Consider the following 14057-nt stretch of genomic DNA (forward strand, 5'->3'; position numbering starts at 1 on the left):
GGGGAGCTGGGGGGGGGTCTTTGGGGTTCTAACATTTAACATTCATTCTTTGGGGCACTCCTCTGTTTTCGTGGATGTTAGCGAAAAGTGTTTCGGGATGTCTATGGTATACATTTCTCTGACATTAAATGTACCTTGGAAACCTTGAGTTCAGGACCAGAAATGCAGTGGTCAGCCACGGAAAATGAGTGCAGCAAATGAGAGATACATCAAACTGATATCCATTCTAAAGCAGAAGTCGTCCAGCACTGCTATCAGCCCACTGAAACTGAAGTACACCCCTCTATAGTGCAGAGAAGTCATGTCAGAAGTGGTCTTCATGGAAGAGTTGCTGCCAAAAAGCCATTCCTCTGAAGTGAAACAAAGCCAAGAGACTCAGCTATGCACAAAAACACAAAGACTGGCGTGCTGAACAATGGCAGCAAGTGCTCTGGACTGATGTGTCAAAATTTGAAATTTCTGGCTCAAATTTGTGCATAGAAGACCTGGGAAACACTACACGGATGAGCTTCCAACCATCAACACTGAAGCACGGTGGAGGATCCCTGCAGGTTTGGGGCTGCATTTCTGCAAATGGAGTTGGTGAAATGGTCAAAATTAATGGAATCCTCAATGTTGAGAAGTACAAACAGATTCTCATCCATCATGCAATACCATCAGGGAAGCATCTGATTGGTCCCAATTTTGTTCTGCAGCAGGGCAGTGACTTCAAAAAAAAATGGCCACGGTCATAAAGAGCTACTGTATCTTCAGCAAAAAGATGAATAAGGAGTTGTGCAACAGATGGTATGGCCTCTACAGAGCCCTGAGCTCAATATAATTGAGCATGTCAAGGATTACCTTGGGGGGGGGGGGGAGAGGGAGAGGGGGAGACAGAGAGACAGAGAGAGAGAGACAGAGAGAGAGAGAAGCGAGACAGCCGAAGTCTGCAGAAGAACTGTGACAAGTTCTCCAAGATGCTTGGAACAACCTACCAGCTAATTTTCTTATAAAATTGCCCAACAGTGTACCCAAGAGAATTGATGCAGTTTTAAAGGCAAAGGGTGGTCACACCAAATATTTGATAGATTTATTTTTTTTTACTGCTTACTGCTCTTTATAGTACTTTTTTTTAATATTTAGAAACTATTTCATTATTTTTGAAAGCATCGTCATTTTACATAATTTTGTACATGTGCCTAAGACTTTTGCACAGTACTGTATGCATATGCATTCAACATGAATAATTTTAATATCAAGTGGAGAAGATGATGGCATGATGCAACAATGAAGATGCACTTACAAAGATGGAATGCAAAACCAGGTATGGAGAATATTCACTTAGATTTGAAAAGTTATCTGCAATGACGCAAGGGCTATAATTCCAAAAGTGAAACTATATTATCGTTTTCGATATGTTAAGTATGGAAAATTGGAAATGGTCATACATACATTCAAATATTTAAAAACATCAGAAACTATTTTATCAGACACAAAATGCTGGAGGAACAAAATGTTTCCAGACGAGACCATTCATCAAGACCCAAGAGAAGGGATCTTGACGAAGGTCTCATCTGGAAACGTCAACTGTACTCTTTTCCATAGATGCTGCCTGACCTGCTGAGTTCCTCCAGCATTTTGTGTGTGTTGCTTGGATTTCCACTATCTGCAGATTTTCTCTTGTTTCAGAAACTATTTTATGTCATTTTTGAACACACACTATTGATAGAATGACACAAACACAAATTTATATAGAGTTGTTTTAAACTGATTTAAGATCTTAATACTTCTATTCTCAAACCAGAGTGACTACATTAGCCTGCATGTCTTGCTGCAAGCTCTTTGTGCCATCCAGTTTTGAATTTGGACCAGAAAAGAGAGGAGCTATTAGGTGTCTTTGTGGGTTTAAAGGTGGATAAATCCGTAATGCCAGATGAGGTATATCCCAGCCTGTTGCGGAAGGCAAATGAAAAGATTACTGAGGCCTTGACAAAGAATTTTAAATCTTTGATTGCCAAAGATGAGGTGCCAGATAGCCTGAGGACAACAAATGATGGCAACAAGGCAGCATACAGGAGCAAGATGGGTCAGCTAGTTGAGTAGTGTTGCAACAACAACCTTGCACTTGATATCAGTAAGACTAAGGAATTAATCGTGGATTTCAGTAAGGGGATGTCAGGAGAACACATACCAATCCTCAATAGATGGGTCAACAGTAGTAAGAGTGAGCTTCAAATTCCTGGGCATCAACATCTCAGAGGACCTATCCTGCATATTAATGCAATCAGGAAGAAGGCACACTAGTGCCTACACTTCATTTGGTGTTTGAGGAGATTTGGCATATGACATAGACAGCATTCAGACTGGTTGCATCATCACCACCTGGTTTGCAGGTTCCAATGCACAGGATCAAAGGAGACTGCAGGGGGTTGTACGCTCAGCCGGCTTCATCATGGACATGAGCCTCCCTATCTACAAGGAGATCTTCAAGAGGCAGCACCCCAAGAAACAGCATCAATCATTAAAGACTCTCACCATCCCAGACATGCCCTCTTCTCATTACAAGCGTCAGGGAGGAACAGGATCCTGAAGACCCACACTCAATGTTTTAGGGGCAGCTTCTTCCCTCTCCCATCAGGTTTCTAAATAGTCCATAAACACTACCTCACTATTTCTCTTTTGCACTATTTATTTATTGTAACATGTTGTAATTTTTCATGTCTTTCACTGTACTGCTGCCACAAAACAACAAATTTCATGACATGAGTCAGCAATCTGATTCCAATGCACAATTCCTGCCATCATTAGTCAGGGTTCAGAATACCCGAGCAGGAGCATTATAACTTTATAAAACATAGGTTAGGCCACAAATTACAATTCCTCATATAGGACATAAATATGCTAGGGAGTACACAAAACATGCAAAGATGAAGCATTTTAAATATGAGGAGAGACCGGATAGGCTGGCCTTGTTTTACTGGAAGCAAAGGAGGATCGGGATGGGAGGAAGTAGTACCTGACACAGGCATACATAATTAAGAGAGGTGTGTATGCATTATAAAGCTTTTTCCTATAGCAAAATTATCTAAAACTAGAGGACATGGGTTTATGGTAAAAGGCGAAGTTTAGAGGGATCTACGGAATAACTTCATCACAGATAGTTGGGATCTGGAACAAACTGCCTGACAGGTTGCAAATGCATATATTATCAGAACATTTGATAATTATCTGGTTGAGCATCTGAATAGCCAATGCAGAGAAACCTATATATTAAATGCTAGTAAATGGGATTAGTATACGTGGGTACTTGATGTTCAGCATGGATAGTGGGCTGAAAGGCCTCTTTCAGAGCTGTATAACTCCACAACTAAATCAAACTTTAGTGCATTACAAATCTGTGCTTCTTGATATGCAATAGAACTTGTACGCATTACAATGGTTGAGATAAGGGTTCGTGCAAAGCATTTCTTCAATTCTGACAATATGTGGGGTGGAGTTGCAAGAGCAAAGTAAATTGTCACACTATGTTCAAGAATAACCAGTTCTTAGAGGCAATACAAGAGAATGTTGCTGTACTTATCATTTTAAATTTACCATATTCTTTCGTGTGCAAAGCATGAATTGACAGAGAATTTAATACATGTTAACTAAACTGAACAATGTAAAACAAATAAAATTGTTTGTTTCTTACTGAATATATTTCATAAATTCCTTTACGTCCTTCATCACATTCACGGCGGACCCAATGTCGATTGAGGTAGGCACAGATTCCATTCAACACTTTACTAGAAAACCTGTAATCTTCCCACTGCTGGGTATAAAATTTCAAAACACTTTCATCCATCAAATCTTCACCATCCTAGAGGAGGAAAATGTAAAAATTATTCCCTTTTGTAAATGACAATTAGACAGGTAGAGGAGCATGGGAAGAATGCAATTTACCAGTTAGTAAATACGATTCAATTTTACAATTTATATCATACTGAGCTGCTACTTCCTACAAACAACTCATGAGTCATCTTATTGTCAGCTAATTACTAATAAAGTTTTCAGCCTGAATAAATTACTTTTTCACTAAAGGGTCACAACAATCACTTAGTAATATGCATAAATAAGAGCCTATAAAGTAACGGTAAGAATAGGCTAATCGGCATCTCAAATTTGCTTCATTATTAAATAAAGTCAAAGCTGATGTGAATGCAACCTCGAATCTGCACTTTATTCATCTACATTCACTCTGCGCTCTCTTACCAAGAACTAATCCACCTCTGCCTTAATGTCAAAACTCTTGTTTCCACCACACATTGAGGAAGTGGATTCCAAAAGGTCTCAAACCTCCCCAAAAAAGGTTTGTCTCACCTTTTGTTCTTAAAATTGATCCCTATTTCTAGTTTCTCCCATAAGAGAATCATCCATCCTGTCAAGAAACCCCAACACCTAAATCCATCAAAGTCAACTGGAGAACCTTTCGTTTATCAAGCATTAAAATATTTAGATTAAAAATAATCATTATCCAGGCAACCAAATAACTGAAATATAACTTCTCCTGCAACTAATGAGGTAGGTACAGTGACCAAAAGACAATGTTTTTAGGAACAAAAGCAAATTTGACAATTCAATAGCCAATTGATATTGCCAAGGAAGTGTGCAGAACTATGTCATAAATAAAGAATCATTATCTCTAATCACGTGTATTAATGTCTCACAGCCAGCAATTAGTAACACAAACACAACCATCTAACTGCTCCCATTAACACATCTGATCAGGCCTCACACTACCACAGATATTCCCTATGTCCTAGCCATCCTTCCCTTTAACATCTCTGCCACATATTTCTACCTTTCCCAGTTAAGGTCTTTGAAGGAAGACTTAAAATGTTAACTGCTTCTTTTTCCATAGGACCTGTCTGACCTGCTTGGCTCTTGTGGTATTCTCTGTTCTTGTTTCAGATTTAAAGCATTTATCATTTGTTCAATTTTTTTTGATTGTATGTTCTATATTGCCCAAGAAAAGTACAAAGAGCAATGATTATCCATTTCCTAAAATAGCACTTAACACAGGCCTTTTGATATACAAGAACATAAAATTCCAGCAGGTAGAACTATAGGACCTGCTTAGACAGGGGGCCAAAGAGGGCAAGGAGCAGCGGGCCAAAGGGCCTGCTTTTGTACAGCATGGCACTATGAATTTAAGTGGAATCCACTTCAAAGTTTAATGTAAATTTATCAGCAAAGTATATATGTCACCATATACACTCGTGAGATTCATTTTCTTGTGAACATACTCAATAAATCTATAGAATATTAATCATAACAGAATCAATGAAAGACTGCATCAACTTGGGCGTTCAACCAGTATGCAAAAGACAACAAACTCTGCAAATACAAAAATAAATATTGGAATAAACAAATAAGCAATAAATATTAAGAACATGGGATGAAGAGTCCTTGAAGGTAATTCTGTTGGTTGTGACAGCCTCATGGCTGACAGCTAATACTTGTTCCTGAAGCTGATGGTGTGAGTCTCCTGTACCTTCTTCCTGATGGCAGCAATGGGAAGACGTCCTGCCTCGTCCCTGTGCCGAAGACGCCGCGCCCCAGCGGCTTCAATGACTACAGACCGGTGGCATTGACCTCCCACATCATGAAGACCCTGGAGAGACTTGTCCTGGAGCTGCTCCGACCTATGGTCAGACCACACTTAGATCCCCTCCAGTTCGCCTACCAGCCCCGACTAGGAGTTGAGGATGCCATCGTCTACCTGCTGAACCGTGTCTATGCCCACCTGGACAAGCCAGCGAGCACTGTGAAGGTCATGTTTTTTGACTTCTCCAGTGCGTTCAACACCACCCATCCTGCTCTGCTGGGGGAGAAGCTGACAGCGATGCAGGTGGATGCTTTCCTGGTGTCATGGATTCTCGATTACTTACTGGCAGACCACAGTACGTGTGCTTGCAACACTCTGTGTCTGACAGAGTGATCAGCAGCACTGGGGCTCCCAGGGGACTGTCTTGTCTCCCTTTTTTTTCACCATTTACACCTCGGACTTCAACTACTGCACAGAGTCTTTGTCACATGGTGTGAGCAGAATTATCTGCAGCTTAATGTGAAAACGACTAAGGAGCTGGTGGTAGACCCGAGGAGAGCTAAGGTACCGGTGACCCGTTTCCATCCAGGGGGTCAGTGTGGACATGGTGGAGGGTTACAAATACCTGGGAATACGAATTGACAATAAACTGGACTGGTCAAAGAACACTTGAGGCTGTCTACAAGAAGGGTCAGAGCCATCTCTATTTCCTGAGGAGACTGAGGTCCTTTAACATCTGCCGGATGATGCTGAGGATGTTCTACGAGTCTGGTGACCAGTGCGATCATGTTTGCTGTTGTGTGCTGGGGCAGCAGGCTGAGGGTAGCAGACACCAACAGAATCAACAAACTCATTTGCAAGGCCAGTGATGTTGTGGGGATGGAACTGGACTCTCTGACGGCGGTGTCTGAAAAGAGGATGCTGTCCAAGTTGCATGTCATCTTGGACAATGTCTCCCATCCACTACATAATGACTGGTTGGGCACAGGAGTACATTCAGCCAAACTCATTCCACTGAGATGCAACACAGAGCGTCATAGGAAGTCATTCCTGCCTGTGGCCACCAAACTTTACAACTCCTCCCTTGGAGGGTCAGACACCCTGAGCCAATAGGCTGGTCCTGGACTTATTTCCTGGCATAATTTACATATTACTATTTAACTATTTATGGTTTTATTACTATTTAATTATTTATGGTGCAACTGTAACGAAAACCAATTTCCCCCTGGATCAATAAAGTATGACTATGACTAGAGCACATCCTGGGTAGTGGGGGTCTCTGATGATGGAGGCTGCTTTCCTGCAACAGTGTTACATGTAGGAGGGCTTTACCCAAGATGGACAAAGCCATATCCATTACTTTTTGTAGGATTTTCTATTCAAGGGCATTGGTGTTTCCATACCAGGCTGTGATGCAGCCAGCCAATCTATTCTCCACTGCACATTTATGGAAGACTTCACAAATGTCTTCCTACCTTGTTGAACCTATTTGCTAACTTTTGTGATCCATGCACAAAACACCTAGGCTCCTTTGTACTGTAGTAATCTACAATCTTTATTTAGTCAATAGTTTGCTTTTAGATTCCTTTTACTGAAGCGCATAACCCCACACTTGTCTACATTAACCAGTATTTGGCTAGTTTATGCCTGCTCACTCAACCTACCTATATCCTGTTAGAGTTCAAATATCACAACGTGCCATCCTCCCCCCCCCCCCCCGATTATTTCTGTGCAATTGATTCCTCACACCATTCCCCCTTCAGGTCATTAAATAAATCATAAATAACTGAGCCCCGAGAACGAATCCTTGGGGCGTTACATCTTTCCAGCCTGAAAAAGAGCCTTTTATTCCAATTGACTTCTGTGCAACAACTGATCATCAATCCATGCTCACACACTTTCCCCTTTTTTTTTTGTGCACCAGCCTCTCCTGGCCAGTTCATGAAATATTATCCAAAAATCCAAAAAATGCAATATATGCAGGTTCCCCTCTAACTATTCTGTTTGTCATATTCTCAAGGAACCATTGTAAATTTGTCAGGCATGATTTAACTTTCATAAAACCATTAACTTGTTTTAATTACATTAAACTTCTCTAAATGACATTTATAAGCTTCAGATGATTTGCAGAACTGTAGACTTCTACAATTTTTCTTTGGCTTATACGTCATCTATATACTGTGTTCATTTTATCAATTTCCAAACTATTAAAATCAAACAACAACTCCAGACTTCATTAGTCAGTAAGTGCTTCCAAATTAGAAGGCGATTATGGAGCAGTGGAAAAATGGTGCCTTCAGAGTGAACACGAGTAAATATCTGACAAATCAAGTTCTTTTTAAAATTACAAACTATCTGCTTGATTTATTTTTTTTATATAACTGTAAGGTTTTACACAAAATCAGTCTTACCTTAAGAAGGTTTGTCAAATAATTTTTCAGAAATTCTTTTAAACGTTTGTAGAGTTCTAGCCCTACAAACTGGGCTCCCCCTGGGGTTTGGCCCTTCTGTTTTTTGGCAGCAGCTGTTCCTCCTCCCCGTGCTTGATTTGACTGGTGGACACTGGTACAATAGTTATAAACGTGACTGCAGTAGAGTTAAGGGCAGTAGAACAAGAAAGTTGCTTTACATCAATGAATCATACAATCGATATGTTCAGTTGCTTTAATTTGTTCATTAACATTTAATGCACAAACAACCATATACAAATAAGCATTCATGGCAAACCTACGTAACTCAAAAGCATTTAAATATTGTAAATACAAGAAAAGTACACCTGATAAGATGATCCTGTTATAAATACATTTGAAATTAAGATTAAATGCAGATGTTTCTGAATTTCAATTCCACCACACATAGGATGCCAAAATCTAAGACAATACACGGGCAAAACACCAAATAGTATTTTTTTTAAAAAAACACATTTGATAAAACTTACCATTGTTCTTCATTAATAGCTGAAATTTGTGAACAAATTTATATGATATATTCACCTAAAACTTATTCTGGATCTGAAAAGAAATTGAAAATCCCCAAATAAAACACCAAACCAATTAATTAACACACACAAAAAATGCTGGTGAACGCAGCAGGCCAGGCAGCATCTATAGGAAGAGGTACTGTCGACGTTTCGGGCCGAGACCCTTCGTCAGGACTAACTGAAAGAAGAGATCAGTTAGCCCTGATGAAGGGTCTCGGCCCGAAACGTCGACTCTACCTCTTCCTATAGATGCTGCCTGGCCTGCTGCGTTCACCAGCATTTTTTTTATGTGTGTTGCTTGAATTTCCAGCATCTGCAGATTTCCTCGTGTTTGCGGAACCAATTAATTAACTTCTTTTAGCAATAAAGAATTCCATCATTATCCTAAAAGAGTAATGGAGTTATTTACTGTTTTAAAAAAAAACCATCCTTACAACTTCATGACCAAACTGGGCAACTGTTCTTTTGAAAATGTACGGATAAAGTTATACAATTAGCCTCAAGAAATAATTTTTTATAATGATTAGAATTAACTATAAAAGATATCAGTTCAGAAATCTTGGGGTTATTTTGATTATTTAAAAGGTTACGCTATTCGTTTGCTATATTAATTTACATTAGTCAGGCAAATTCACCACTAAATTTGCTGATTATTTTGCTTTCGAACTCCCAAGCAGATTGATTTATAACATATTATGCTTAGTTTAAAAGCTCAAATCATAAATGGTACTTAAGTCAAAGACAGTTCAGAAGACCTATCCTGGGCCCAACATATTGATAAAATTACTAAGAGGACATGCCAGCGTTATATTTCATTAGGAATTTGAGGAGATCTGTTATGTCACAAAAGGAACTTGCATTTCAAATATCTAGTTTCATTTACGAAGAAAAGCTTACTAGAATTGCTCTTGTGTCACTGTTAATTACTGCACTAGCAATCTATAGAATTGGAGATATATTCAGCAGCTTTGGGCAATTTAAATTAATAAAATTTTATCATAAAAACCCATCTAATTCAGAAAACTTGCTTTGAAAAGGAAATAATTTGGCCTTTATGCCTGATTATTAACTGACCTCTGAGATGGCTTATGCAGCTACTTACTTATAACAATTCATTATCATATACAATATTAAGCTTAATATAGCTTAACAAATTTCACGATATATGCTGGTAATAATGACCCTGATTCTGATTCTCTGACAATCTGATATCCATCCAGATACAAGATTCATAAACTAAAAACACAAATCATAACAGAATGAGAGGAATCATTGAACTCTCAACTCATCTAGCACTTCCCTTGAGTCAAAAGGGAATGTATGACTTTGGTTTATACTTTTGCAAATTCAGAAACCAAAATGATCAGAACCACACCAAGTACCATATAAGAAAATCTTGAGGCTTGCACTCAAACTTGCAGAGAAGGCTCTCGGACTATCTAGCAATAACTGTATACAGTCCTTCTCGGAATCATACTGTAGGAAGATCAGAGACAAGAGGAGTAGTCTACTCGGCCCCTTGAGCCTGCTCTACTTTGGTTGCAAAACCTAAACCTTGCTTTAGGTTACATACGTTAGTTAGACACCATAATACCTCTCAACTCCCTTGCAGTTCAAATACCTGGGAATCTCTGCTCAGAATATATTCAATGACTTCACCACCACAGATCTTTGGGATAGTGAATCCCAAAGAAATTCCTCATCTGTCTTAAAAATTATGTTCTGTAGTTCTAGATACTCCCGCCCTGTCAACCCCTCTCAAATTTTGTGTTTCAAGATGTTCACCTCAGTCTTTGAAAGGCCAATAAGCATTAGCTAACCTCACAGTCTCTTCAAACATCAACACATTCATCCCAAGAGTCTACCTATTGTCTGCTTTGCATCCAGCAGCAAATACACACTTCTTTAAATTCAAAGACCTAAAACAGTGTGTATAGCACTCCAACAGGATGCTGACAAGACTGCAAAAAGATGACTTTACAACTTTATACTCTCTGATAACTTCTTGCTCATTCACTTAACGTACCTTTATACCTCACGATCAATACTTTGTTAAACCAAGTATTCAATTAATCGAAATGATCAGCAATAACTGGCTGAATATAATGAAAGCAAAACACTTTGATTCACAGTAAAATTCCTTCTGTGATGTGAAACAACTGCCCTCCAAAACTAGCCATATCTCTGACCAAACTGTTCCACAAGAACTGCAGTATTGGTATTCAATTAATACAACAACAAAAAACTGACTGGCTTTAAAAGCTGACAAATCCTATCCAGTCAATACCACCTAAATAATCTCTCATCAGCAACTTGATGGAAGATGCAGTTAATTGTGTCACAAGTAATGCCCATCACTGATATTTAGGATACGGAGGTGGCACAATGGTTAAGTTCTCAGTTAATAACCCGGGCCAACAATTCAGGGTCCAGAACAAAATCCCACCATGGCAGATGAGGAATTTAAGACTGATAATAATTCAGGATTTTTAAAAAATCTAATGTAGTAACAAACTGGTTGAATAATATTCTTGAGGTTAAGAAACACGCCATCCTTATCAAGCCAGGATCAATGGTGCCCAGATCCAGAAAAATTTTTAATTAAAAAATCTGCCTAGACTACCAAGGTTAGGCCTCATCAAAGCTTTGGTCTACTTTAAACCATGACAAAAACCCCAACCCGAAATCAAGGAGTTCCAGTAAAAATGGTCTAATTAATGAAGCTAGCTATTCAGCACCTTAAGTCTGTTTTGCCATTCAACACGATCATGGCTGTTGTACCTTGGAATCATTTTATCTGCCTTATCTTCACAACTTCAATTTCTCTGTATGAACATAATCCATGAATCAAACTTCCAAATCTGTCTGTGGCAGAAAATTCCAAAAAATTAAACACTCACTGAGTGAAGAGCTTTTTCTTCAATTCAGTCCCTTTTGAGACTGTGACCCTAATACTAGGCTCCTCATCCAACCTTATTGTGCCTACTCTTTTGGACATTTTAAGAATTCTATGTGCTCCAATGAAGTCACTTTTCATTTATTAAAGAGAGTACAGGCTTAAATTTAAATTTACAATAAATAAATTTATTCCAGAAAGGCCTTGCTTGTTCAAATCTCTCTTCATTGACTGAAACTTAACCAGGCAATGCAAATAGATACAGAATCAACAGGATCATGTTGGGTGTTCAGTTCTCTGTAGTGAATGAATCACCTCCTGATTTCCCAGAGTCTTGCTACCATCTGGAAGACACAATCTGAATAAAGAGCCTGCCCGATTGGCATGTCATCTACCAGAATAAATGTTCATTCACTGGCTCCACTAACGGAGGCCACAACATGTACCAGTTACAATATGTATTGCAGTTCTTTGCCAAACCTTCTCTGTCAGCATTTGCTAAGCAGTTATCTTCCATTAAAAAAAAACAAGCACATTAAGTGCAAAGGAATGCACCACTTACACATACCATCCTAACTTGGAAATGGAAATGTACAAAGGTTCATTTATTATCAAACTATACCACTCTGAAATTCTTCAATTCTCCGGACAGCCATGAAACCAAGAAAGAAAAGAAAGACAGTATGATCATCAACCCCCAAACCCCACCTCCCTAGAAAAAAAATGAACAAAAACAAACAAGCACATCAACCCCCAAATCCCACCTTCGGACAAAAACCAAGCAAAATGAATTAGGCAAATCAACCCCCAAATCCATCCTCCCGCAAAAAAAACATCAACCAAATGGATCGGACATATCAACGCCTCCCCCTTAAATCCCTCTTCCTGCATTGTTGGGTCAAAAAAACAAATCTTCCTACGTAAAGGACAGAGAGAGCTGGTTTATAACAAGGGAATGCAGATTACCATAAGCATCCACTTTCTTAACAGAAATAAATGTTAGCCTTATCAGTAACACATACATCCAGTGTATAAATGGTTATTTGTCAGAAATGGTTATTTGTCTCATCCTCCTGGGGGTTTTCACCGCGTACCAGACAATGTTTTAATACTGAGCTGCAAATGAAGTTGAACATCGTATAATCAGCGAACCTCTCCATTTTTGACTTTCTTCACATGGAAGAACAGGCCCATTCTTCCACGTAAAGGTGGTCAGAAACGGTGAATTCATTGATAATTATACAAAGATGTCTGCACCAAAACAGATGAATTTTGCAACCGAGTGATCAATGGCAAAACCTGCAGTAGACAATGATGTGCAAGTGTCAGAAATTATCACTTCACTGATGTTTGAGAGCAGAATCATTGAACAATAACTAGACAAGATGCTGGGGGAGAGAAAAAAAACAGGCAAAACCTGTGCAAAGAGAAACAAACAAAAAAATTTAGGTTAAAGCTGAAGAGGGCCTGCAACAGTAACCCCATTTTTCTTTTCACAGATGCTACCTGATGTTTCCAGCATCTTCTGCTTTTATTTCAGATTTCTAGCATCTGCAAGAGCCTCAAAGCACAGGAAAAATGTCAATGACACTGCCTCCACACAATCTTCCAAATTCACTTGAAAAATAAGTAAACCAATGCCGGTGTTATATCCAAGGTCAACATCCACAGCAAAAGGACTATTTATTCTCATTCAGCTACTTTGGGCAGGTCACATCATTCACATGACCTCACCAGATTCCCAAAGCAGACACTCTATTCCCATATGAGGAATAAATGAATTTCACCATGTCTGCCCGAGTCAACCTGTTGGAGATGTAGAGAGGAAAAGATTATAGATGTGCTCAAAGTTTCCTTGAGGTGCAAAATCTCCAACAATTCACAGGAACCCCCAGCCTACACCAACTCGGTAGAGAAGAACCATTCAGATTTGTACAAATCAAATAGCTTGCCTTAACATGCAGCTAGATCTAATTCTAGAATGCACATCATCAGTTCTACAAGTTGGGTGTTGCATGGCTCAATTGCCTTAGCTGTATCCACTACTGCAAGCCATGTTGTTATCACATTGAATACAGTCTCCTGGCCAGGATTCCCTAATGATAGGAATACAAGAAGAGAGCTTAGTATTTCAACCATTGCTGGTTGATCAGGCTTCTGATCTTGCCTTTCACACACATGCTGTTTACCAAGTATATGGTTCTGTTATGCAACATCAGTTTGACATTCCCTCTGACAGGTCTTTCTGCATTTGTCACTACACCATGTTTGATTTCATGACTTGTACAAGTAAGGAACATGCTGGGCCACAGGGTTATGCATTTCCATCGCCATTAGCCCGACGCTGGCCCCCTAGGCCCGAGTCGATATAGTAGCCCACAGACCTGTAGGATGCCTGTTATTGAGCTGCTAGATCTAGTCCGATTTGGTACAATTGTAGTGCCATATTAAATAATGGAAGATACCCTTGGTGAAAAGACAAGACTTTATTCCATAGAAACATCGGGGATATTAGCAATGCCATCATGGGCAAATACATCTCCAACAGGTTGACTCGGGCAGACATGGTGAAATTCATTTATTCCTCATGTTAACATAAGCACTACCTCTTGCAG

The 14057-nt window shown here is 39.3% G+C and overlaps 1 protein-coding gene across 1 annotated transcript in view; it reads right to left on the reverse strand.

The window, feature by feature from the left end:
- LOC140195384 (cullin-1) overlaps window positions 1-14057 on the reverse strand; it is a 125335-nt gene that overhangs the window by 73389 nt on the left and 37889 nt on the right. Inside the window, exons 3-4 of the mRNA XM_072253596.1 lie at window positions 7978-8152; window positions 3671-3838 (exon numbers count right to left, since the gene is read on the reverse strand). Coding sequence (XP_072109697.1) covers window positions 3671-3838; window positions 7978-8152 — 343 coding nt within the window. The remainder of the gene's footprint in view (window positions 1-3670; window positions 3839-7977; window positions 8153-14057) is intronic.

This window comes from Mobula birostris, chromosome 3 (assembly GCF_030028105.1).
Source record: "Mobula birostris isolate sMobBir1 chromosome 3, sMobBir1.hap1, whole genome shotgun sequence".
In the NCBI taxonomy this organism is placed as follows: Eukaryota; Metazoa; Chordata; class Chondrichthyes; order Myliobatiformes; family Myliobatidae; genus Mobula; species Mobula birostris.